The sequence below is a fragment of the Chelonoidis abingdonii genome, chromosome 26 (genome assembly GCF_003597395.2).
Source record: "Chelonoidis abingdonii isolate Lonesome George chromosome 26, CheloAbing_2.0, whole genome shotgun sequence".
NCBI lineage: Eukaryota > Metazoa > Chordata > Testudines > Testudinidae > Chelonoidis > Chelonoidis abingdonii.
The window spans coordinates 15,492,169-15,519,233 of NC_133794.1; the positions used below are offsets into that span (position 1 = coordinate 15,492,169).

The 27,065-nt window shown below is 59.6% G+C and overlaps 1 protein-coding gene across 1 annotated transcript in view; it reads right to left on the reverse strand.

Moving 5' to 3' along the window:
• The window catches only part of ITGA5 (integrin subunit alpha 5), a 66,879-nt gene extending 53,257 nt beyond the window's left edge, over nucleotides 1–13,622 (reverse strand). The window contains exon 1 of the mRNA XM_032786685.2: nucleotides 13,353–13,622. Coding sequence (XP_032642576.1) covers nucleotides 13,353–13,513 — 161 coding nt within the window. The 5' untranslated portion in view covers nucleotides 13,514–13,622. The remainder of the gene's footprint in view (nucleotides 1–13,352) is intronic.
• Between the last annotated feature and the right edge of the window lie 13,443 nt (nucleotides 13,623–27,065).

Below are 27,065 nucleotides of genomic sequence, written 5' to 3' on the forward strand. Positions count from 1 at the left end.
CTCACGCTCCAAAACGTCTGTTAGTCTATAAGGTGCCACAGGATTCTCTGCTGCTTTTACAGATCCAGACTAACACGGCTACCCCTCTGATACTTGACATCTCTGTAGTTAATAAATCTGTTTTATATTTTACTTAACGGTGTAGTTTCGGTTGAAGTGCTCAGGGAATCTCAGCTCAGGTTAACAAGGGCTGTTGCAGATCTATTACCCTTTGTCAGAATGGCAAATGAATTAATGAGCTTGCACTGTCACAGGCATAGCAGTGAGAGAGATAGCTCAGGCAGGAGAGTTAAGGAGATACAGCAGTCCCACCGTTCCAGCTCGTACCCCAGGGATCTCACCACAGCCTCCCCATGGGAACTCATACCGAGAAGCTGCAGGACCTCTTGGGGCAATACCTGCCCCCTGGCACTCATGCCGACAGTCCAGATAGAGAACATTGTGCTCAGCACAGGAGGAGATGCCAGGCAACCCTCTACATCACCCAGCAGCACATCTCACCCAGCACCAACCTCAGTCCAACATGTACCCGCACCGCCCCAAGGGCTCAGGTGAGGGTGGGAGGAGCTGGGCCATCACTGGTGGGTCAGGGGATGAGGAGACGGGGGTTCAATTCCTGGCTCTGCCTGGCCTCTTTTTGTGACCTCGGGCACGTCACAACCTGGGCATCGGCTTCTGTCAATAACACGGGAGAAACAGCCTTCTTGTCTCCTCCCTACTTGTTGTCTCTGTAAACTGTGAACTGTCTGGGGCAGGGATTGTGTCTGTCCATGCAGCGTCTGGCACAAAGGGGCCCCGAGCTCAGCTGGGGCTGCTGGGCGCTCCCCTTAGACAAGCACCTTCTAACCAGAGCCAGGGGAAAGCAGGTCCAGCTTGGCTGGGTCCATGCTGGCTGCGAGAGCCCCAGTGCTGGGGGCTCTGGGCCCATCACCACACAAACAGGGCTGGTGCTGCAGCGGGCTGGCAGCACCTCAGTGGAGCAGGGGCTGGGGGTCCAGGCACAGAGCTGCGGCTCCGCCTAATCCCAGGGGGAAGATACTAGCCAGGAAGGGCCAATGCCAACTCCCGGGGTGAATGATTTGGTCTGTAAAAGGCAACTGACTTGCTGTTGGCGAGGGCCCCTCAAAAAACTATTGCTGCCTCCCCCACCTAGGGCACAGAAAAGGGGGTTAAAAGCAACAAGCTTCTGTGTGCAGCAGTGAGTGTCAGGTCAGTCCCTGCGGAGCCGGAGGGCGCCCCACAGGGCAGAGCAGAGAGGTGCCATCCAGCCCCTGCAGGGCACCAGGCTTCTCCCTCACTAATGGCCCCAGCCCTGGAGTAAGGGAGGGCACTTCAGAAGGGAGAATCTGATTGTGCAAGACCAGAGACACGGTGAGAGTGGGGGCTATTGGTTAGAGACAAAGTCAGGACTCCTGGGTTCTAGCCCTGGCTCTGGAGGGTGGGTGGGTCTAGTAGGTTGGAGTCGGGGGGAGTAGGAGCCAGGACTCCTGGGTTCTAGCCCTGACTGACACAGACTCTCCATAGCCTTGGGCACCTCACTGCACCTCAGTTTCTCAGCCATGAGCTGGCCCCACCTCTACTAGTCTCTAGCAAGCGGCTGTGTGGCTTAGTTCACAGTTGGTCTGTGCTTTTGGACCCTTGGGTGCTATGTAATAATAATTATACTGAAAGGAAATGGACATGCAGCTCCTGGGCTTTCCGCACACAATGGGCAGCTAGAGACTCTCGGGCCAAATGAAGCCCCGTGGGCCTCCCCTGGAAAAGTCTGCAAGAACTGGCTACTCCCTGGAGCACAAAGCAGGCTCCCGGCCGCCCTGCAGTGCTGAGGGCGCAATCAGTGCCCCCAGGAATGCCAAGGCTCGTGTGGATCTGCCCAGCATGGCGGGGAGTCACACAGGCATTCAGAAGATACAGACACAGCTGCACACCTCCTCCCTCTTCCCCCTAGCTGGGCACCAGGGGAATCTCCCTGCCTGTGCCAGTCAGGCCCCAGGAGCAGCAGACCCCTCTAGGATCTGGGGGGTATGGGGTCCCCCAATGCAGAGGGGACACAGAGGCGGACGGGCAGAGCTCAGGGGGCCATGACACAGTGGTAATGCCCCATGTAAAATCCCAGCTGCTGGGGGCACACTCCCAGGGCACAGCCTGTCCCCCATTGTCTGGACCAGACCAGGGCTGCCATGCTGGCTGTGGAGGGGGCATCACTCTGGGTCTCCCCTCCAACCCCACTTCAAGCTCTCTCCAGAGCCACGGTGCAGGGAACGGCTGGGCTCCATCCTGGGAAGCAAGGGAGTCTAGGGGCAGCTGACTCCAGCTGCGTCGCTGGATGGGCCGGGGCTGGGAGTCCAGATGCGCAGGGTGCTTGTTGGCGTGGGCTGAGCCGGGAGTTCCTGGCTGGTGGGGAGCTGGGACCTGGCTCTGCTTGAAGTTAAAGGCTGAGCCGGGTGCTGGCAGGAGGGAGAGACGATGTTAGCTGGAGCCGGCACAGGGCCCTGCAGCTGAGGATACCAGTGGATGGTTCTTCCATCTGGTGCTTCCAGGTCTCTGCCGGCCGCAGGGACCCTGTACGGAGCGAGCCAGGCGGCTACCTGAACCCGTCAGAATGAGGCCCTGCCCCCGCCCCGCGGCGATGGCACCAGCACCCACACTCTGCTCAGAGTGGTGCAGGGCTGGGCAGAGCTGCTGGCCCCCACAGGCAGAGATCTCGACCCATGTGCCTTGGAGCCCCATTGCCACTCCCCCTCAGGCTGGGGACGAGGCCGTGGCAGCCTCATGGGCTAAGGAACTGCTCTGAAGCAGACAAAGGTTCGAATCCCAGTGGGTGCGAATCAGCCCTGCCATCCCCCGAGGCACATGGGATGAGCTGGAGCTCTCAGGGAGCCCCAGAGCGTGGCCTGTTCACATCCGGTGTAGATGGGGAGTGCTCTGGCACATAGGCGCCGACCCTGTGGATGCTGCAGGACTGGAGCACCCACAAGGAAAAATTGGTAGGTGCTCTACACCCACCGGCAGCCAAGCTCCCCGACCGCTGCCCCAGCTCACCTCAGCTCCGCTCCTCCCCGGAGCACGCCTTCTCCGCCCAGCGCTTGCTGCCGCGTAACAAGCTGTGGGAGGGAGTGGGGAAGAGCGGGAATGCAGCATGCTCACGGGAGGAGGCGGGGAAGAGGCAGGGCCGGGGTGGGGATTTGGGGAAGGAGTCCAATAGGGGCAGGGAGGGGGCAGAGTTGGGACAGGGACTTTGGGGAAGGGGCTGGAATGGGGGTGGGGCAGAGTCGGGGTCGAGCACCCACCAGCACCAGGCGAAGTTGGCACCCATGCTCTGGCATCACCCTGGGCAGGCAGCTCCCCCACTGCTCCCACAATGGGTCAAGGGGCTGGCAGGTAGACCAGGCCACAGCGGACTGAGCCTTCCTGGGCATGCTGCAAACAGGACCCTCAGCCCCTGGAGAACAGCTCCCGTCCACAGCAGCTAACCAGGCCCAGCCCACCCCAGCCACTCTCCCCTGTGTCCCTGCCATATGCTGCACCCTCAGCTAGTCCCTCCAAGACAGGGCAGGGCCCAGCCGAGCTCCTGGCAGCACTCGGACCACAGGCCCTGCCACGCCCTCCTGTGCTTTACATGGGTCCCTCCCGCACAGAGCCAAGGCAGGTAGTGCAGGAGCTGGTCACTCTGCCAACGGGGATCCCACTCCATGACAGAGTTCCTGTGCTGGCCACGAATATACAGCCCTGCCAACGCCCTTCAGTCCTACCCCCCCACAGCATCCAGATCAGGGCTTCACACAGTAACCAGGAAGCAGCAAATTGAGGTGATGCACGTAGAGAATGTTTGTCACCCAAGGAGCTAAAGGGACGTGCCCGAGTCTGCACACACGCTGCCTGGCATTGCTATCAGCACCGAGGTTACGGTGCTAAGGGTTGCACAAACAGTCCCTGCCCGAGGGTTTGCAAAGCACAGGGCAGACAGGGTACAGCAGGGTTGAGACAGATGGGGGTTTGTGGGCAGGGGGGAGACAACAGGTGACAAAATGAACCAAAGCTGAGAAGGGAAGGGGAGGGGCCTCTGCTGTCTTTCCTGGCCCAGGATGCCACAAGTCCAGGCCAGGCGCCAGCCCCACCAGCTCTGCAGGTCCCGGGGGGAATTGGACCTGGACGGAGACCCGACCCCTTCAGAGTAAAACCCCGTAAAAGAGCAGCCAGGGGCCCCCAGCAGTGGCTTTGGGGAAGTTACAGAGAGTGACCCAAGGGTGCCAGAACCCTTGTGGCAGTGTGTTGGGGGACGCAGCCCCTCCTGCCCCGCACCCTGCGAGGGGCTCAGCCCAGCTGTCCCAGGGTGGTTGCAGGCAGCACAGCGGCTCTGGAACCCAGCTCGGGACAGGCAGAGGTTTGTCCCCCGACTCTCCCCCAGCCAGGGGAGCTGGACTGAGCCTCCCTGACTGGGGAAGGAGGGGATGGCCCCGGAGGCCTGGCCAAGGCAGGAGCTCCAGCAGAGCAGAGGCTGGGCACAGTAAGGGAGCAGAGACAGGGGGGCTAGGCCATCAAAGGCTCAGACCGAGCCCTCCGCGTCTCTGAAGGGGGAGGGGGCACCTGTTGTTCCTTTCCCTGGAGCCCCCTCCCCCGCCCCTGGGAATGAGCTACCCTGGAGAAGCAACCCAAGCTCTTGCTGGCCCCCACATCCTCACTCCAGGGGCTGGTGGGAGAGGGGCAGGCCAAGGGGATGGCGATGTGGGAAGAGGCAAGAGGCAGAATCCCTGGACTGGGAGGCACGGGCACCATGGGGGCGAGAGATAGAGCTGCCCCCCCAGCACCCACAGATGGGGGGGTCAAGGGCTCAGGCCCAGATAGTGCAGCACCTTTGGGTTTGGGGAGCAGAGTTCCAGGGCCTGGACCCTACAGCCGGCCCATGGGCACCAGGGTGGGCTCCCGTGCAGCAGCTTGCGGGGTGGGGAGGATGTTACACCCCCCATCTGGACTCTTACTCAGGCCTGCTTGTCTCTGCCCACCAGCTCATGTCCCCTGCTAACAAGCAGCATGTCCAGGGGCGGCTCCAGGCACCAGCGCAGCAAGCGTGTGCCTGAGGCATGCCTGGAGCGGCAAACCGCAGGAGGCAGCACTCTGGCAGCCTTTGGCGGCGTTTCTGCAGGAGATCTGCCGGTCCCGCGGTTTCAGCGGCAATTCAGTGGCGGGGACACCATAGGCATGAGACCGGCAGATCACCTGCAGAACCGCCACCACATCCGCATGACCGGGGCAGACCTCCCACAGAAATATCGCTGAAGGCTCCCTGACTGCCGTGCTTGGGGAGGCAAAAAACACAGAGCCACCCCTGGGCATGTCCTCACCATGGGGCTCTATAGGGGCCCAGGACTGCCCCACAGCCCAGACCAAGCCCAGGATCCAGGCTTCAGCCGCCTGGAATGGGACCCACCAGAACCAGGCTCTGCCCATGCTGACACACGGGGAGTCCCGCCCAACCAGACCCAGCACCCTCGGAGATGCCTATCACGGAGACTGAGATCCCAGCTTAAAGGTGATCCAGGACCAGAACCGTGGTTCTGCTTTGGGCCTGATCTCCAATTTGTGGAGAGGAGAGAGAGGGAAGTGAGGTCTGGTGGGCTAGCGCAGGATGGTGGGGGCAGCTGTTAGGACTCCTGGGTTCTGATCCTGACTCTTGACACTGAATCACTCACAGCCTGGGCAAGTTCCTGCCACGCTCTACCTTAGTTTCCCCTCCGAAGTAGGGCTGATAACCCTCACCCTCCCCTTCCCTGATGGGCTGGAGGATTCATGAGAGCTGGAAGATCAATGTGAACATAAGACACACCAGACACCCTCAGAGCATCACGGCAACCCTGCACACACCTCTCCTGTCAGGCAGCCCCCATGGGGTGGGGCTACTACCCCAACTTCCCCTCCTTGCCAGACTATTTATCAGACCAGCTGGCCTCTCTGCCTCTTCCACTGCTCCAAGTCCTACCACCTATTAGCCCATTCATGCCCAGGCACAGATCCCCTCCCCAGCAGCACTGGGGAAATATCTACATCTACACAAAGCTGGCAGGAAGGGACCGAGAATGCTTCATGGGTTGGCAACAGCACTCAGGGGTGCCAGCAGCTCAGTAGAGGGTGGAAAGCCCCAGAGGGCAAATGACCAGCCAAGCCCCAGGCAGAGGGTCCGGACCCCATGTGGGGCAGCTTAGACCAGCTGGGCCATGGGAGCAGCATGTTGAATAGTGGGACCCCAGACAGTGCCCACCCTGGCCCCAGAACAGACCCTACATCAGGCCTGCACAACTCGTAAAGAGGCGAGGGCCATACTACTCCAAAGAAAACAGCTGAGGGCCGAACCCCCCCAGCCCTGGCAAGCCAGGCCCCCTAAGGCCCACTCTGTCTGACCCAGGCAATTTCAGCTCACACGGAGGATAGGACCCACCCTGGCCTTCTGTCTCTTTGATTAGCCTGCCCACCCTGGCCCCAGAACAGACCCTACATCAGGCCTGCACAACTCGTAAAGAGGCNGCTGAGGGCCGAACCCCCCCAGCCCTGGCAAGCCCCCTCCCTCCCCCCGAAACACATCTCCCCCAGCACCGCCCACCCCGTGGAAACAAACCTTCCTTCCCCAGTGCTGCCCCACCGAAACAGCGGTATTGAACCCTGGTAATATGTTATAGCGGGCCTCGAAGGTAGTATAATTCAGGTAAAAGAAAAATGTCTTTCTGCTAGAAGTAGAATAAGATCTTCCCCCCACTTTGTAATCAATGACCCTGTTGAATGACTGAGGTGTGACTGAGGAAGGCGTGGAAGGCGGCACCTCCAAACAGCTGCACCCCTTGCAGAGGGGATAGGAGTCAGACCAAATCAGTGGAACAAGTCAGTCACTGACTCCTCGCTTGCCTCCTGAGCCCCTCACCCCTCTGGCTCGTCTCCTGAGCCCCGGTCACTGCCCACCCGCCCGCCTCCTCAGCCCCCTCTCCCTCGCCGCTGGCTCACCTGCCCCCTCCGCTTGCCTCCTCACCCCCCACCACTGCCCACCTGCCTCTTCAGCCTCCCTCCCTCACCCACCACTTGCCTACTCACTCCCCATGGGACGCACCGTGAGCCCACGCGGGCCACATGTTGTGCAGGCCTGCCCTACATACATACCCACCCCCTAGAACACAGGGAGGGTTGAGACCCCAGAGAGCTCCTGTGTGATGTCCCCCTGACATCCCCCACCCCTGATCTTCCAGGGAGGTGAGCTTCCCAGGGACTGAGGCAGCATTGGGAGCTGGTGTTGGCTCATTCAGCCTCAGGGTTGTGGCTGTCAGCCCCCCACCCTGCCCCCACCTCCACTCCTTGGCTGTGCCCAGTGGGGTGGGCACCTGACCCATGGCCCTGGGCTTTGCTGTGCGGAGCAGGCTGTGACGTCTAGAGATGGGCCTGCTGATCCCGGCATGTGGGGATGGAAAGAGCTGACCAGGATGCAGCCATCAGGGCCTTGCCTGGGTTTAGGAGAAGTCTGGCTTGTAGCACTCGGGTGTGCCTGTCTGTGCCACTGTCCCTCGCTGCCTGGCGTGGCACCACTCACCCTGACTCCGTCCTAGGGTGGGATTCTCCCTTAGTCCAGCTCTTGGGACTGGGGCTTTCAGAGCAGGGGGATCCTGGTTCTCTCCCTGCTGCCCACAGGAATCACCGAGCGGCCAGGACTGCCCATGCCACGGGTCCCCAGTGCAATCCCTTTCCTGTCTGTCTCTCCCTCTTCCCGTCTCTGTGCACTCTGGCTGGCAGCAGAAGCCGCGCAGTGAGTCAGGCTGTTCCCGGAGCCCTGGCTCCCAGCCGGCCCAAACCATGGAGCAAGAGCAATGTGTGAGCGAATGCTGCTTTCCCAGGAGAATCCCAGCCCGGATGCCGCACAGCCTCTGCTCTGAATCAGCTGACCCAGTCCCCAGTGGGGACCTTGTGGGTTACCAGCTAAGCGTAATCCCAACCTTCTTCCATGGGGGCTGGCAGGCCGACCAGCTCTCCCCATCTGCAGGGTCCAGCAGGTAAACCCACTCTGTCCAGAGGCATATTGTGCTGGGGAGGAGCAGGCTGCCATCAACTGGACACCATGCAGGGCAGCAAGGCATACTGGGAATGATCCCAGTGTATCCACGCTGCCTGGGAGAGAGCAGAGAGGCCAGCACTGGCTATGGGGGCTCTATGGTCCATGGAGAGAGACAGGGGCTCTCCAGCCAGGAGCTGAGGGGCTGTGAGTGATTCAGAATAGGCTCTGCTGGGGTGCAATGGTCAGTCAGGAAGCGCCCCCCACTTGGGAAGGGGTGCAAACACCAGAGCAGAGATTGGCTGAGCTCCGGGCTGAGCTGCTCTGGGTTGGAAGATCAACGAGAGACCCCACCCTGCCTGCAGCTGGGTCCTGCACCCGCCTTGCCCGCCTGGGGGGTTCCCAGACCCTGCCTCCCTTTCCCCCCAGGAGCCTGGACAAGGGCCCCTTTCTGGGCTGTCTCAGGGGCCCGAAAGCAAGAGGCTGTAGGAGCTCAGTGTACTGAGTTTAGCAAAGAGAAGGTTCAGGGCTGACGGTCCCGGTCTCTACAATGGCCTCTGCAGTCTAGCAGAGAAAGTCTAACACACGCCAGTGCCTAGCCGCTGAAGCCAGATCAGCTCAGACTGGCCATAAAGTGTGAATGGTGGATTCTCCATCACTGGCCATTTTAAATCGTTTGGACTAGCTCAAGCAGGAGCTAGCGCCGCACAGTCCTGCAGCCTGTGCTGTGCAGGTCAGGCTGGACGGCCACATGGATTATGAAATCTGACTGGCATGGACTGGCCCACGGCCAGGCAGAGTTCTTGGGCAATCAGCTAATGGCTTATTTATGGTTGTGTATTTAACCCTTTGGTGCCCAGGGCTGTGCTAAGTGGATAGCCCCTTTCTGTAACAGGGAGCTGTGGGCTAACCCCCCGGCATAGCCAGTTGATGCCCCCATTCCAAGGGGGCAGGGTGCGTTGCTTGCTGCCACCACCCCCAGGGAACACAGGAAGGACAGCAAGGCTGGGAGGCCACAATGTCACTGCACTGGGCAGTACCGTTATCCCCCATAATAGATGAGGAAACTGAGGCACGGGGTGAGGTCACTGGCAGAGCAGGGGATAGAACCAAGGAGTTCTGCCTTCCAGCCAATCCAGCAGACCAACCTTGTGAAATCTGTTCCTTGCTGTCAGGAGCATAATGTCTGCTGCAGCCAAGCCTGACAAGATCTCTTCCTGGGATCTCCACGCAGAGGCCCTCCCCGGGCAGAGCTGCTGGGGCCTAATAGAGCTGGTTGCTGCTTTCTGCACCGAGCTCTACAGTTAGAGCAAGGCGGGACTGGGAACCAGGACTCCTGGGTTCTGCTCCCAGCTCTGGCACTGCCTTGCTGTGTAACCCTGAACGAGTCCCTTCCCAGCTCTGTGATTCACTTTCCTCTTCTATTAAGTGGGACAATTACCCAGGGCTGTGAAGCAGAAATGCTACCAGAGACCTCCCCCTTCTCTGGAAACCAGCGCCCGGGACAGAGCATTCCCATGCCAGTTGCTTCCAGCCCCACACCCTCCCCCAGACCCAGTGCCACGGGCAGCCTCTGGCAGCCCCTTCAACAGGAGGAGGGGAAAATAGCAAGCCAGGTGAAAATTCTGCCTCCCCTGTATCAGGCGGTGCCCAGATCAGCGCTGCATGAGGGACCAGGACGTCCAGGCCAGGAAACAGATGACGTGTTGAGCGAGGAAAGGAAATCAGTGACATTTGCGAGGTTTCATTACAGGATGCACCGATTTGGCTGTAAGGGGGTTGGGAAACAGTGGCACTGCGTACAAAGGGGGAGGAGAATTGGCTGCACCGGACATGGGACCCACCCAAAAAAAAAACTCACAGAACCCTGGAATCCACAAACCAGACTTCAGGATGACAACACGCTTGCCACCCAAGGTGCATCACCCAGGAGTGGGAATTGAGCCTCACAATCAGCCAGCCCCCTACCTCAGCCAGTACCAATAGCCTCACAGCACAGAGGAGGAAAACATGCCCAGAAGAATGATTTACACAGGGACTTAGGAGCTGAGCTGAGCTGGGGACAGAATCCTGGCATCCTGACTCCCAGGCCCCCTGCTCTAACCTACCCACCAGATCCCACCCCCCTCCCCTCAAAGCCAGAACCCAAACCCAAACCCAGATATCCTGACCGCCAGCCCCCTGCTCTAACCCACTAGACACACGCTCACCCCGAGCCAGAAACAAAAACCCAGGAGTCCTGAGTCCCAGCCCCCTGCTCTAACCCACTAGATACCACTCCCAGCCCCCCTGCTCTAATCTACCTGCTAGACCCTACTCTACCCAGACCCAGAAAACCCAGGAGTCCTGACTCCCAGCCCACTGTACTTTTAGCTACCAGACCATGTGCTCCTAAGGAACCAAGCACCGACTCTTCGAATGATCAGAGATGGATGTGATTTTAGCCCCTGAGTGTTGGCTGTTTCAGAGCTAGGGTGTTGGGTTGGGCCCTCTGACCCCATGAGCAGACGGGGAGTTAGGTGCACAGCAGCCTGCAGATTCAGGTCATGCTGGGGGCTGCTCTCTCATCGCAGAATGCTGGGACATGGCCCAAAAGGAACCCACCCAGCACCATTCTAATGCAGCCACCTCTGGAGTAGAGCACAATAGCCAGCACACCTGCCAGCCACTGGGCAGGGATTTCGGCTGAAGACAATGGGGGCTAGACTGCTACTCACCCCGACAGGGCCCCGAGGTCTGCGCCTGGTGTCCCAACATGCCCCATCTCACTAATCGCACTGTGAGTTCCAAGCAGTGCTTGGCAGCTGAAAAGGTTAACACCCCGCAAGAGGGGAAGTGGCTCTTACACCCCCAGCCCCTGCTACAGGGGATGAGCCACCAGGGCAGGGCTGGACAGGGCAGACCCTCAGGCCGATCAGCCCAGTGATACCAAGGGCTGGAGGCACTTTCCTGGCCAATAGATGGGGGAGGGGGACGGGGACAGGCTGGTTAAGCCAATAGGATCAAATGGCAACAACTGCCTTTTGTGGGGAGGGGGAGGGGTTGGGCTTTACCCTCTCAGCTGCCCCTTGGCTCATGCATGCTGGGGCTTTAACAAGTTCAGCCTGACCAGTGCTGGGAGCTCCTGGAGTCAGAGCAAGTAGGGACCATGAATGGAACAGAGCACACTCACGAGGGGCATCTCCACGAGAAACCTCCCTGGGTTGGCTGCCTGCCACAGGCAATGGGACACAGTTCTCCCCAACTCCACCCTCCCCACTGGATCGGAGCCACCAGGCCCCACACCCACTCGGCGCCGCCAGGGCAGGAAAGAAAGGGGTTTTGATAAGTGGTATTCCCAGGAGCAGCATCTCGGAATTAGGACTCCTGGGTTCTATCCCCAGGTCTGGGAGGGGAGTGTGGTCTGGGGCATGGGAGTCAGGACTCCTGGGTTCTCTCCCCAGGTGTTGAGATTAGAACAGGGGGATTGGGAGCCAGGACTCCTGGGTTCTCTCCCCAGCCCTAGGAGGGGAATTGGGTCTCGGGGTTGAAGCAGCAGAGCTGTGAGGCAGGACTCCTGGGTTTTATTCTTGTCTCTGGAGGAGGACAGGTCTATCCCCTGTATAGTGGGGCTGGGAGCCAGGACTCCTGGGTTCTAGTCAGAGCTGACTGGTGTTGAGAAGAACCGACAAAGGGCTTGTCTACAGTGGCAACATTAACCGCAACGGTGCTTTAACGGGACTTGTGTAGGAGTCTCCCAGCGCTCTAAAAAAACCATCTCTACGAGGGGCGTAGCTCCCAGCACTGATGCACTGTCAAATTGGCATGTTACAGCGCTGAAACTTGCAGTGCTCAGGGGGGTGTTTTTTCAGACCCCTGAGCAACAAAGTAGCAGCCTCCTAAAGTGCCAGTGTAGACAAACCCTAACACCCTTAACCTGGGAACACTGCTCTGGCTGTGGCTCACCCCACAGGGCTAGGTGTCAAGACACCCAGTGTCACCCACTCCCTTGGGCCCTGATTACACAGCACCATGAACCGGACCGGCTGAGCTCTGGAGCAGGGCCACCCAGAGGATTCAGGGGGCCTGGGGCAAGGCAGTTTTGGGGGCCCCTTCCACTAAAAAAAAGTTGCAATACCATAGAATACTATATTATTGTGGGGGGTCCTCTGGGGCCGGGGGAAAATTGCCCCACTTGCCTCCCCCCCGGGGCAGTCCTAATCTGGAGGGGTCCTGCCCTCAACCCTGCCACGTTCACTGGCACGAGGGCCCCGATCCCTGGCACCTCCAGCCCTTGGTTGCTTCCTCCGCACGCAACCCAGCAGGACCTCGGGGGAGACAGATTCGCCCCCACCCTGATGGGCGTGGACCACGGGCCAGCTCAGGAGGGGGATGGGGAAATGCAGGGGCGGTTCAGCCCTGGTCCAGGAGACGCCACCTCCAGCCCCCCATCGCTCCGTGTTAGCAGCTCGCCAGGGACTTCAGCCCCCCCAGTGTTCGCAGCTCCTATGCCCTCCTCGGGGCTGCCACGTGGGGGGGGCATGAATGACCTCCCCAGCCCAGCCATGTTCCGCTCAGCTGCCCTCTCCCAGGGAGCCCCCCCGCACACACACCGGTCCCTGCGCCGCCAGGAGAAAGCGCCTCCAGCGCTGGAATTCCGCCTGCTCCGAGTTACAAGGGAAGGAGCCGATCCCCAGCTCCGATTACAGGAAACGCTCCGCTCCCAGCCTGTTCTGTGCGGGGCCGAGGGGCGGGGGATCCCACCGGAGCGCGGGGCTCGGGCTGCAGCGTCGCTCACCCGGCCCCGGGTCGCCACGCGCGCCCTTCTCGTGGGGGGATCCCGCGAACGGGATCGGGCCCGGGAGCGCGAAGAATGCAGGCGGGGGGTCGGGGGGACCAAAGCGCCGCGGCCGGGGCTCCAAGGAGCAAGCCGGGACCGGACGGGTAACGGTGCAAACAGCGCCGGAGCCGCGTGTCCAGACCGGCGGAAAGAGGCGGGGTCCCGCCAGGGGGACTGGGAGCAGAGCCCGGAAAGTCAGAGCTGGGCTAGGAGCAAACGTCCCCCCGCGACACACACGGGGGCAACAGGGGGCCGTGACCCCCCATATACCCCGCCCACAGGGGGCTGCGAAGCTCCCACTCCCCCCCCCCGGCGCTAACAGGGGGCCGCGATCCCCCCACTCCCACCCGCCCCGGCGCTAACAGGGGGCCGTGACACCCCCTCCATATCCCCCGCCCACAGGGGGCCGCGAACACCCCCCTCTCCCCAGACCCTTTGATACAATTTGTTCTTCAACAAGGTGCCAAGACTGAAGCCGGGGGGTGGGGGGCGGCCCCGCCGCTCGCTCACCTCTGGGGCTCCGGGAGGTAGAAATCCACGGCGAAGCCGAAGAGGCTGCCCGGGGCTCCGCGGAACAGCGCCGGCTCGGCCACGTCCAGGTTGAAGGCGCGGGCAGGCGGCAGGGCGAGCAGCAGCAGCAGCGGCAGCAGCAGGGTCCCGGGGGGCGGCATGGCGGAGCCCGGCGCGCTGGCTGCCCCGCTCCCGACGCGCAGGCAGGACCTTGCGGGAGCAGGGCTCCGAGACCCCTCCTGGAAGCGCCCGCAGGGTGTTTCCACTCCCCCCCCCAAAGGGAGGAGTCACCAGCCGCGGCTGCGCCCACCTCCTGCCTGCGGGGTGGAGCTCGCGGAGCGAAGATGGGGCGGTTTTGGAGAACACGACACCGCTGGCGCGGGCCGGGCCGGGGAGGCAAGCCCGGGATCCCGGCGATGGGCCGGGGAGGGTCAGAGCTGCGGGCCCGGCTTTGGGCTCTTGAGTTCAGCAATAGGGGGCTTCTATGCAAGAGACAAAAGGGGGAACTTAAACTCGTGGGGAGCAGCAGCCCCCCCAGTGAGCAAGAACCTGACCCCCCCCCGCCCTAAGGAAGTGTGTCTGGGACTGGGGGTGGTTCTGCAGCTAGCTGGGCCCTTCCCAGGGCTGCTCCCTGGAAAGGCCCTTTGCAGAGGCAGGAAGAGGCTGGCAGGAGGCAGAAAAGCCCCTTGACTTTATCCCTGTTGGCTCCCCTGGGGTCATTATCCTATGTCACAGACAGGGAAACTGAGGCCCTGCACGGGGCTGGAGTCTCAGCTCTGCCACAGCCTCCCTGGGACCTGAGGAAGAGCTCTGGGTAGCTCAGAGGCTGGCCCCTGGCCTCAGCAGAAGTGGGTCCAACAAAAGCAATTACGTGCCCCACCCTCTCTCTCATCCTGGGACCAGCCTGCTACAGCAACACTGCAGACAGCCTCCTGTGTGCGCTGGGTGGGCCACTGCATTTCTCTGGGCCTCAGTTCCCAGCTGTAGTGTGGGGCTAAGGATCTGCCCCAGCTGGGTTTGGGGTGATGCCCAGAGACAGCTGCAGCGTGAGGGCCACATACACACCCACCACTGCACGCATCAGAAACAGGGCAGAGGCCAGGTCTCTTGGCTCCCAGCCCAGTGGCCTCTCCATTTGCCAGCCCCCCTGGAATGGCCACTGGGGGCACGTCCTAGTGGCTCCGGCCCGGCTGAGCTCATGGAAAGAGGTGACCCTGCAATGTGCAAAACATTTGCTTAGGCAAAAGCCTTGGAAATCTCACACAATATCCCAGTAGAGGAGGCCAGAGTGAGAAACGCCCTGAGGCCAGCACTCGCCTGGCCTCCACCACCCCACTAGCTTTCCACTGACATCCCACTCCAGCCGTCCTGAGTCAGTGTGGGGCAGAGAGCCCAGCCCCTGCCTTCCCCCCAGGCTCCCCCACTGGCACAAACAACAATTAGCCCTCACAGCCAGGGAAGGAGGGTGTGAAACAGGGAGGAGAACGAAGTGGGAGACATGCGAAAGTTAATGTCAGTGATTGCTTGAATTCTCAGCAATAGGAGCTGGGAACAGAACCCAGGAGTCCTGGTGTTCCGCCCACCCTGCTGGACCCCACACCTCTCCCATAACTGGGACAAGAACCCAAGAGTCAGTTCCTGCTGTGTTATCGTTGGGCCACTTGTGGAGGCACAGGTGTGGTACTGCAGGACTGTTTTTGTACAGATGGGTGTATTATCACAGGGTCACTTGTACACACACTGGTGTGTTATTGTAGGGTTGTTCATGCTGGCTCAGTCCAGATGAATTCAGCAGCTGCAGCCTGTCCTGGCCTCACTTGGTTCCCATGAACAAGGAGCAAAGGCAGGAGCCTGGGAGGGGCTGAATGGAAGGGAATTCCTCACCCAGGGGCCCATGATGGCCTGTCCCAGGGGGTACAGAGGGGAGGGAAAGGACCCTGGGAGGGATCAGGGGAGCTGGCTGAGCGAAAAATGAGCCCAAACGCTGGGGCTACTGGAAGCTGCTCTGATTTGCACTCACAACCCAGAGCAGGCACCCCAGGCTTTCCGGGTGCGCCCCAAAGTCCCACCGAGCCGGTGAGGCAGAGGCAGCAGGGCTGAACCATGCCCGCAGCAGAGCTGCTTTTGTGCTATTTCCTGCCCCTCGGAAACAGGAAGTGCCAGAAATCTTGTGCTAGAAGTCATTTCCCCATGGCTTCCCGGCTAGTGGGTGAGCCCCACCTCTGGACTCCCCCAGAACAGCCAGCGGGCTGGAATGTCTCCACTCACAGCACAGCGGTGATGTCGGCTGCAGGGAAATTCCAGGGGAATCCAGTTGGTTCTGAGTTAGAAGAATGAAAATGGTACAGGCACCCAGCCTGACACCTCCAATCCCCACATGCAACCCTACAATAACAGCCCAGCATGCAGGACCCAGTGCACACAGGAGACCCTACAATAACAACCCAGCACGCAGGGCCCAGTGCACACAGTGGACCCTACAATAACAACCCAGCACGCAGGCCCCAGTGCACACAGGAGACCCTACAATAACAACCCAGCGCACAGGAGACCCTACAATAACTACCCAGCATGCAAGGACCCCAGTGCACACAGGAGACCCTACAATAACTACCCAGCATGCAAGGACCCCAGTGCACACAGGAGACCCTGCACTAACAAATCAGGGTGCCAGTCCCTTTAGCAAGCTGCACCAAGGGAGGTGCCATGAACACAGTCTGGCAGTGACAGGCATGGGGCGCTCACTGCACTATGGGCTAGGAAGGTGGGGCTGGTCAGTGCCACGCCCCAGGTGGGAACCTGGCTGGGGCAGAGGCCAAATCCCAGACCCTGCCTGGGTGTGGTGTGGTGGGCCTGGGGAGCGGAGGGGTTGTGCAATGAGGGTCTCCAGGTCAAGAGAGGGGTGGCGCAGTAGTGCCCTCTCCCCGTCTCATTCCCATCTGTTTCTTCTCTTTGGGCGCTGAGTCCTCCTACCCCAGCCAGGCACACATGCAGACAGGCAGGCAGCCGACACAGGGGCATGGCCCATTCCTACATCCCCACTGCATCATAAATAGCCATGGGGCATCCAGGGGGATATAATGGATGGGGGTACAGGTGGACTGGAACAATTTGTACAGTGTGAGGGCTGAGAGCTATTGAACCAACTGTATATCCTGTATAGGATGGAAAACATTTCAAGCCAGGGAGTGCAGCAGCCCCACCCCCCCGCAGCACTCCTAGTTCGAGCACCTATGTGGGGGGACATGTTGGGGCCCTGCCTGGGCCTGGCACAGGGATCCCTGCAGAATCTGGGCCCTGGTCACAAGCAGGGGACAGCTGATGAGGTTCTGAACCTGCTGGCAGCAGAATCAGCCTTTTGGCCCATTTTCTTGGGGCACATTCAACCCTAGCACAGACAGCAGGGCAAATGGTGAGGGGTGTGCTGGGAGGGGGCAGCAGCAGGAAGGGGGTGGGGCACGGGGCTTTCAGGTGTGGGAGAGGCAAGAATAGGGTGACCAGACAGCAAGTGTGAAAAATCGGGACAGGGGTTGGGGGGTAATAGGAGCCTATATAAGAAAAAGACCCCAAAATCGGGACTGTCCCTAAAAAATTGGGACATGTGGTCACCCTAGGCAGGGAGCAGGGGGCTCTCAGGTGGGGGAGGGGACTCAAGTGGGGGGATGGGCATAGGGTCTCAGGTGGCAGAGGGGAGGGGCAATGGGAGTTCTCAGGTGGAGGAGGGGCAGGGGGCACTCAGTTGCAGGGCAGGCTGCCAGCTGCAGGGTTTTCCTGTCACAGCTGGATCCTCTCTGGGATGGCCCCTGTTTGGGGGAGGGAGGATTGAATTGGAAAAGTGATTCAATTGGGAGGTGATTCAATTGGAAGTGATTCAATTGGAAAAGTGATTCAATTGTACCCCTTCCCCCATTCACCCCCCCATTCACCCCATGCAGCAGCTGCCCCAGTGGGAGGGGCGGGAACCAGCTCACCCAGAACTGGGGGCAAAACCACCTCAAAAGCCACTGCCCCCATCCCTGCTCTGGGGCTCCCCCCACTTCAGTCATCCCTTACCCCTCTGACTGTTGCCTCCATTCCTCTCCTCCCCCAGTTCATCCTTCCATCATGTCTGCATCCCGCCCATCCTGCCTCTCCCCCGCCCCGCCCCCCAAATGACTAGGGCTGACACAGACACACGGGTCTCCCCCCACCCCCACATGGGAAGTTGCTCAGCATTACTGTGTGCCGTGGGAGATGAGTGTTCATTTCTCTGTCTGAGCATGGGCTGGTCTCAGGGGATACACAGCCCAGCAGGGAGCGGGGGGCTGGGAATCCCTTGGGGAGGCTGTGCTGTGCCAAGGGACCCAAGAGGTTCCCCCTGCAGCAGCTGCCAGTGAAAATCAACCTGGCATCAGCATCAGGGTGGCACGGAGCCTGCCGGGCAGCAATGCCAATGTGGGGGGCGAGCACTGGAGCAGAGAGAAACCTCCAGGCCAGGGTCCCCGTCAGAAGGCGCAGACCGCACCCAGCCCGTCCATCATTCTGTCTGTCTGTGTTTTGCCATCCGGTGAAGAAGATGCTGATTCCCTTCCATCTGCCTTGTCCCCCCCCCCCCCACAGCCTATTTCGACTGGCTGCCCAATCAGCTGGCGCCATGCAGGAGGCAGGCAGGCTGTGGCACCCATGGGTTATGGGAGGGCAGTGCAATGGGCACAGCAGGAAACGTCTCTGTTTCACATGTATCCCTCGGCAACCAGCAATAGCTGGCAAGTCGGGAGTGGCCTACGTGTGTCTGTGCATGTGTGTGTGTGTGTGTGTGTGTGTTGGTGCCATCACTATTTCACAGCTAGAAATGACTCAGACTGCCACATCTTAGAGAGCCCCCCCACCAGCTTTGCCAATGCCTCAGGGAGCTCAGCTCTATAGGATGCCACAGAGCCAGTCATGTAGGGTGACCAGATGTTCCGATTTTATAGGGACAGTCCCGATATTTGGGGCTTTTTCTTATATAGGCTCCTATTACTCCCCACTCCCGTCCTGATTTTTCACACTTGCTGTCTGGTCACCCTACAGACATGGCACCTGGCATGCAGAGCAATGGTGTCAAAGCTGGTGCACAAGGGGTTAAAAGGGCTGCGGGGGGCATGGCCTGGACTCCCCTCTGCTGGGGCAGGCGCCCGCTCAGGGACACATGGCTGGTGTCAGCCCAGTTCTGTGGGTAACAAGGACTTGGCCTCAGGGCAAAGGCCAGAAGTGGGCAGGGCTCAGCTCCCTGGAGGGTGAGGGGGAAAGACCCTATAGTAAGTAAAACTGCCCCCGTCCTGGCCCGGATGGGCCCAGCCAGGGAGATTCACCCATCTGTTTTTTCTTCCTGAGGAAACAATGGGGTGAAAGGGGCAGACCACAGCCAGCCCCAGCCCCCCATCCCTCTTGCATGGGATTACCCCATTCACATCCCCACTGGGCTTGGCTGTGGGAGGATGTCTGGACCAGCGACCCCTGGAGACCTTGAGGCACTGACACACAGCTGCGGAGGGCGAGGGGTACTGGGGGAATTACTCACTGCTGGCTGCATTCCTGGGACACTGATGCAATGGGCTCTGTGCACACATCTGGGGGCGGAAAGGGGGAGCCCAGGCTGCAGAGCAGGGAACGCTCTGTGCCAGAGAGCAGCAGCAGCCGCATGGCCCCATGACTTCATGGAACCAAAATAGCGCAGGTGAACCTCACACTGCCCTCCAGGCACTGCAGATAGAGCGGCACCTGTGCAGTGCTAGGGGTGCTCTGCTGCAGGGAGTGGGGAGAGGTTCAGTAGGGGGCGCTGTGCTGGAGGGAGTGGGGAGGGGCTCAGTAGGGGGCGCTGTTCTGGAGGGAGCTGGTGGGGGCTCAGTAGGGAGTGCTGTGCTGCAGGGAGCAGGGGAGGCTCAATAGGGGGGCGCTGTGCTGCAGGGAGCAGGATGAGGGCTCAGCAGGGGGTGCTGTGCTGCAGGGAGCAGGATGAGGGCTCAGCAGGGGGCGCTGTGCTGCAGGGAGCAGGATGAGGGCTCAGCAGGGGGCGCTGTGCTGTAGGGAGCAGGATGAGGGCTCAGCAGGGGGCGCTGTGCTGCAGGGAGCAGGGTGAGGGCTCAGCAGGGGGTGCTGTGCTGCAGGGAGCAGGGTGAGGGCTCAGCAGGGGGCGCTGTGCTGCAGGGAGCGGGGAGGGGGCTTAGCAGGGGGCGCTGTGCTGCAGGGAGCGGGGAGGGGGTTCAGCAGGGGGTGCTGTGCTGTAGGGAGCAGGGTGAGGGTTCAGCAGGGGGTGCTCTCTTCTCTCAGTGCTGACCTCAATTCCCCAGCACGGTGCTAGGGGGCGCTGCGCTGGAGGGAGTGGGGTGAGGGCTCAGTAGGGGGTGCTGTGCTGCAGGGAGGGTGGCGGGGAGCCTGTTGGGGCTGCACTCTGCATCCAGGGCACTAGATGGGGTCTTGCTATCTGCCCTTGGGGCCAAAGCCTCTCCCCACGCTGCAGGGCTGCGCTGAGGGTGCCTGGCAGCCTCGGCAGGTGGGAGTGGCGCCCAGGCAGTGGCGGGGGGTGCAGGGTTTGGGAAAGCGGCGGGTAGATCAATACTGCTCTGTGCTCAGGGTGACGGTGTGGGGGCCTGAACAAAGTCCTATTGAGGAAGGAGCAAGGAGCCGGCTCAGCCTCCTGCAGCCACACGGCTCAGGGGACCAGGAGGGCAGATCAAAGGGGGCTGGGCACCTGGCACTTAGTTCACTGAGGGCCCATGTTAGAGTCCCTAGCGTCACCCCCACGAACCGCACCAGAGCTCAGCAGAGCTAGAGTGGGAGGCTGGGAGCCAGAACAACATGGGGGAGTGGTGGGGGATGTGAGCTCAGACCGTGGGAAGCTTGGGGAGGGGGATTTTTGGGGGGTACGCCTGCCGCTCTGCAGGAGGGACACATTCTTTCGGCTTAATCATTAGTAACAGGCAGTGGCTCTTCCATGCCCTGGTCCCAGCGAGGCTGGGGGTTCCTTGGGCAGCAGGAACCAGGGGCCTTATATGGACCTTGATTTAGTGCCCTGGCTCAGTTTAGAAGCCTCCCTTGGACCCGACACTGGGGCTCCCCCCAGCTCTGCCAGTGCCCCTCAATCCTGACCCGCAGCCCCTTCTGTCCCTGTGCGGTGCCCCAGTCCCTACTCCCTGAGGGAGCCCAGGACTGGGCACTGGCAGACTTGTGGGGTGGGGGCAGCCCAGGACTGGGCTAGCAGAGTTCTTCTGAGCATAAATAACTCTTGCCACCCCCACCCCTACCACCCTTCCCCCTCAAATGCCCCAGTCATCCCCACCCCTAAGCTCCCATCTCTATGCCCCCTGCCCCCTCCCCACCCCTCCCCTCATCCCCAACTTTCCTGGCAGGGAACAGTCCCCCTCTGGTAAAGGGAGTCCAGGCCTCGCCCCGCAGCACGCGCGCGGCCGCCCAGCCCCGGCCCCCAGGGTCCGTTCCCACAGGGACTGGTCGAGTCTCTCGAGATGAGTGTCTCTGATCAGCAAGGCGCCTGCTGGGTTCAAAGGCTTTCCCACAGCCTGGCACTTGGAGCTCAGCCCAGGGGGCAGACTGGCTGGCTCATGGGCAAAGCGAGAGCTCCCCAGCCCAGGGCCCCCATCTCATACTGCCCCCTAGTCCAGTGGTCCTGCCCCACACTTCCCCAGCCCCCCAACTCAAGGCCCTGCCCTGCACTGCCTCCAGTCCCGACCTCCACCCAGGGTCCCTGCCACCCACACTGCCTTCAGACCCCGCGGCTGCCTCCAGCTCCCCCCTCCCTCCCCACCAGCACAGGTCCCTGGCTCTGCATTGTCCCAGCCCCTCCCGCCCCTCTGCACTGCCCCCAGCCTCCCAGCAGCACAGGGATTCCACCCTGCACTGCCCCTCACCGGCTCTGGAGAAGCTTACTGGGTGCCTTGCTGACCCCCTATCTTCGGACATCCCCTCACCATCCAGCATAGGGCCCCCAGCTCCGGGCTCATACACAGAGCCCAGGACTCACTGCCATCCCCAGAGCAGGGCTCCCCCTCCTTCCTGCCAGGGCCCTGGCTGTGGCAAAAACAGGGCCACCCCACTCCAGGCTGTGGGAGTTCCGGGCCGGGCAGCCCCAGAGCCAACACAGCTGTGTTTTGAGAGAGGCAGCCTGTGTTGACCAGCTGAGGCTACCAGAGTCTGGTGCTGCACAGGCAGAGGAGACTGGGACCCCGGCTCTCCTCGGCCCTGCCTGCCTGGGGGGGACAAGGCCTTCCCCATGGCTTCCCCCAGGAGTGGGTCTGAGCCAGCCCTCACGCACAGTCACATGCCAGCAACTGCCACTTCCATGTCTCTCCCTGCAGTTCCAGCAGAAGATGCTGTGGAGCCCCCTGCTGGGCAGAATTATATGACCCTGCCCATGTGCCATAGCCCCCATACCTGCCACCGCCAATGGGGATTCTCTGGCAGCTCACAGGCCAAGGATTGCAGTAATCAGGAGGGGCCTGTCTCTGCTTGCAATGCTCTGAGTTATTACCAGACAGGAAGGCTGACTTTTGAAACAGAAGTGGATGATAGGGGAGGGGAGGATTTTGGCCCACATCTCTGGGCTGCAGGAGAGCCCCAAGTGCTTGGCTGACTTTACAGATATTTCCGCCCCGCACCGTGCCCTGCAGCAGTGTCAATGGCAGGACGGGCGTCTCTGGTGGGGAATTCTGGGATTAAGGGGAAAAATCCAATGTGTTGATCGTGGGGTGTGTGTTAGAGATGGAGGTGTACGAACATATATTGGTGGGGTGTAGGCAGAGGGGTGGCAAGGAATGGAGATTTCAGGGGTATAGGAGAATATGGGTGTGGGTGCTGGGCGGGGGTACGTTGGAGATTTGTGGGGGGGTTGGGATGGGGGTAGTGTAGTGGGGGAGAGAGGTAGGAGATGGGGTGGGGCAGAGGAATAGGAGATTTCAGGGGTGTTGGGATAGGGGTGTAGCAGATGTGTGGGGTAGGGGATATGTAGGTGTGGGAGTGCTGGGATGGGGGGGTTAGGAGTTGGGATATAGGGCATGGGGATGTGGTGGTGCAGGGGGGTAGTGGGGATGGGGAGAGTGGGGGTAGGGAAGATGGGGGGTGTAGGGGATGGGGAGATGGAGGGTGTAGGAGATGTGGGGGGTATGGAAGACGTTGGAGTGTTGAGGTGGGGGTAGGGGAGCTGAGAGTGGGGGTAGGGGAGATGTGGGGGTGGGCAGGGCTGTACAGACGCTCATCTGGTTCAGGTGCGGGGCTAGGGGTCAGGAGACATGAGTTCAGGTCCCTGCCCTGCCTCAGTCCCACCCCCTGCAGGACTGTGGGTGGGACTGCTGGGGCCAGATTGCCCAAAGGGCTCAGCTCCCCTCTTCCAGGCCTCTAGCCCTTAGTAAAGGAGTGACTCCATTGGTGGGCAGCAGTAGAAGGCTGTTATCCTCTATGTCATCCAGAGGGGGATGTGACACACTTAGCCAGTGCGCTGCACACCTGCTCTGGGGAGCCAGGTCAAGGGTCAAAGATTGGGGTCTGCTTGGCAACCCCCTCTGGGGACTTTCTCCCCCGGGGGCTTCTGGGGGTGACCTACAAGTACCCGGGGAGAGGGGTCAGTGGCACCTTCCCAAAGCAGCAGAGCTGCTGGGGTGGGGGCAGCTCCTGAAGGGGAGGGAAGGGGTGGGGGAAGGGATGTGCCCAGCCCAGATGCTGAAGCACTAGCCGCCAGGGCTGAGAAAACAATCCTGCGATTCCTGCCTGAAATCAGCCCCTGCCTGGCAGACACCCAGCTAAACCCGGGTGCCTGTTTCCACCGCCGCTGTGCATCTGCTGCTGGAGGAGACCTGTTACTGAGGGGAAGGGGCTGGCCCCCACTCTGTTCCCCCAGAGCTGCTGGGGCTCAGGACACATCAATGCATCAAAGGGAGGGGGAAACACAGGTTAGAGATAGCCAAGCTTCAGACACAGTTTGGCGGTGCCCCTCAATCCCGCCCTGCAGCCTCCTGCTATCCCAGCCCTGGGCTTCCCTCAGCTCAGCGGTGCCCTTCGATCCCGACCCGCAGCCCCCTGCTGTGCCAGCCCTGGACTCCCTCCTCCCCCAGCTCTGTTGGTGCCCCTCAGTCCAAACCCACAGCCCCTGCCTGCCAGTGAGGCAGTCGTAAAAAACAAGTGGGTCTCCTAAACTGAACTAAAGGCCCTGCTCCCCCATGAGAAGTGGGTAAACGCTACTGCCCCAGGGCTGTGAGCCCAGCTCTGGGCTACCCCCACCTCAGTGACTGAACTTCTCCAGGGCTGTCCTGATGGCACCGGGTCCAGTGGGCCCGTGCACCTGGGATGAGAGTGAATCTGGCCTCAGCCAGGTCAGCCCCTCTGGGGGGCTCCTAAGGAGCCTTGTGGTTGGAAAGAATCTGGACAGCAAGAGACGCATGGCTGGAGTGTGATGTAATGGGAGGGTGTAATGGAGGAAGAGCGAGGGGAGCTGAGAGGCGGGAGAAGGGAAGGGTGGGGAAACTGGGGGAGGGTGGACAGGGGGACCTGAAGGGGAGGAGGAGGGAGGGAAGGGGGAGCTGGGGGATGGGGAGGCAGGGCAGGAGATGGGGGACAGGAGAAGGAGGAGGGAGGGGAGGAGAGGGGGAGGACTTCAGATCTGTCACTTGCTAGCTGGAGGTCCTGAGAAAGAGGAAGATCCCCCTCATTGTTGAGAGACATCACAACGATAGGAATCCAAGCATGGCAGAGAGTATAAGATTAAATACCTAGCTCTTATACATTGTCGAGAGTGACAGAGAGAGAGGGAAGACATAGCAGGGAAGACAAGTATTTCTGTCGTGGACATCGCTATAGCTAAAAAGAACCACAGATACAAATGCTCCTGAATTTTGTGTGTGTTCAGAATCCAGATCCAAATGCCACAGCTAACCTCTATTTCTCCATTTGGGTGGACCAAAAGCCTGGATCCAAACATATCCCTGAACTTTTGCAGGAGAATTGTACCAAACTTAGGTTTGGATTTTTGTGCCTTTGGCCCATCTCCCCTGTTTGCCCTTTATTTTAAAGCAGTCACCATTTTTATAAAGGAAATCATGGGGCTATACCTTTTTTTAATTTTGCTGGCTGCCTCTTCAGTGCTATGCTGGAACATGACTCATGTCATGTTTCAGCCAGTAGTTTTAACCAGATGTTCAAAAGGCTTTTTGAAAGCAAATGCTGTGTTCATATTTTTTCCTTTCCTTTCCTTTTTCTTTTTTAAAGTATTTTTCTACATAGTTTCAGTTTCATTTTGTGAAACGTACCGTACCTAGTAATAAAACAAGGTACTGATATTGCAGACACAAGGGAGGCATCATGTAATAAAGTATTGTTTATATTTATATATGTGACCAACTTCTCTTCCATATGAACTGCTGGTGAAATACGTGATTTAAATATAAACAAACACACAACTGGAAAAATTAACTGATTCTTTTAGGGCCAATTCTGTAGCCTGCCTTCACACTGAATAGTATTTACTCACATGAGTAATCTCATTTACTTCAGCAGGACCACTTGCATGAATAAGTACCAGTCAGCTTGATAAAGGCTGCAGAATCTGGCCCTTATTGTAACTAACTTATTACTTCTCCCACATCTTCCGATGTACATGCACTTATTGTAGATATGTGGGGTTGCATTATTTTTGTATCCAACACAAAACTGGTAGTTTTTAAAATAAGTTTAGTTCTGGGGAACCTGTACTCTACTACTTATCAGCAAGAGTTGGTCACATAATTCATAACCAATAATTTATTTGAAAAATGTTGCCTTTTTTCCTGTCTCTGAATTGTCACCATTTTCTTAAATGTTTTTATTGCTTAAAAGTTTTTGCCAGACAACTTCTGTGACTAATTCTTGACCTGCAGCTTGCTCATGAGTGGCTTACGGCACTTGAAGCTTAAGCTGCTTTGAGTGGACATGAGTCACAGGATACTAGATACATATAACTCATAAAATCAGGCTTTTGGTGTGAATACTTACGATTTCAAATTAAACATTCACTTTGTGACCATTCTGCAGTATTTGCTTAAAACTAGGTGTTTTACAAACCTTCCTGCCAGTAAACTCTTGGCCATAATATTTGCAGAAAATGAACACAAAAAGTGCTAACACAGTTGCATCAAATTAATTTAAACATTCCAACAGGTATTTGTGAAAATTATCTTGCTGTGCTTACCCAGCTCTAATTACACCCTTACTCTTCTTGGACCAATATATAAATACGTTCTCTTTTTTCTTTGCAACAATAGTTCAGGGGAATTAGAGAGTTCAGAAGATCAAAATTATTGTTGCTTGAAAAGAGTGATGAGAAAATGTGTCAAAATATGACAACAATANGGGGGCGCTGTGCTGCAGGGAGCAGGGAGGGGTCAGCAGGGGGCGCTGTGCTGCAGGGAGCAGGGAGGGGTCAGCAGGGGGCGCTGTGCTGCAGGGAGCCAGGAGGGGGCTCAGGAGGGGGAGCAGTCGCTGCTGACCCCTGTTTGGCGCTAGGGATATCAGACTTTCCCCTTGGCTGTAGGTGCCTGGCCTGGGCCTCCCACACACCTGGGGATGGCAGCCTCACATATGGAGCCACGCGTGGCTGGGGTGGTGACATTCCTCTCACGTGTCCAGTGCGGCAGTGGGGGGGACGCGGTTCCCTGCCAAGCTGCGTGAGGAGCTGTGTTTATCAGGTCTCCCTGTCCACTTCCCAGTGCCCTGGCCCCTGGGCCACATCCGCCTCCGAGCCCACTGCTGGGTGAAACAACTGGGCCTGGAAACGTCTTTCCTTCCCCTAGCTGTGGAATTGCCCCCTCTAAACTCACAGCCCCAGGACACAGCAGGGCTACAAATGAAGGTGTTGGCCTGGCTCCCATGGGCCGTGGCCCTGGCGTATGGTGCCATGTCTGTTCGCAGAGGGGCTGCAGGAACAAACAAAACCCTACGAAACAAAGCACTTCACCTCACCCAGCGCTGCTCGGAGAGGAGAGAGAGACTGAGGCACACGGGGCCATCGGGGCCCATGGGTACCTGGGGACCCCTACACAGCTTGCAGCAGCTGCATTGGAACGCGCCCCCAGCCTGCCCAGCACTCAGGTGGGGTAAGGCATTCCTGGGAGCTGCCCCTCTGTGCCAATGCCACAGGTGGCTGCCACCCCCGCAGCTGGGTGGACTGGGGAACAGACGGCTCCAAGCAGTGTTAGACAGGGCTCCAGCAGCCGGATTCCCCCTGCCCAGCAGACAATGGGAGCGTTTCCTGCAGGGCCTGGCGAGGGAAGGGATGGGGACGGGTGGGAACAATGCGCTTGCTACGGGCATTTCCTGGCTGTTAATAACAGGCTGCAGGGGACACAGGGGCTCACAGACAGGCAGCTCCTGATGTCCCTGGCAGTGGCGGTGGCTCTCACCAGGGCTGCTGGTCCAGGGGCTGGTTGTGTGGTGAAGTTGCCCAGTCAGGCTGTGCCCCCAGACATGACCAGGGCCCTGTCACACGCAGCTTGTCATGGAGCAGTACGTGTTTCCCTGAGAGTCTGAGCCCAGGCTGCTGGGCTCTGGTCACAGGTATGCCGCTGCCCTGCAAAGGTGAGCTCGGGGAGCCACATGACTCAGTTTCCCCACTCGTAAATGGGGACATCTGCCAAAGGGCTTTGCGAGAAAACACCAGAGCTGTGAGAGGAGCCCAGAAACGGCCTGGGGCTCCTACAGACCAGCTCCTGTGTC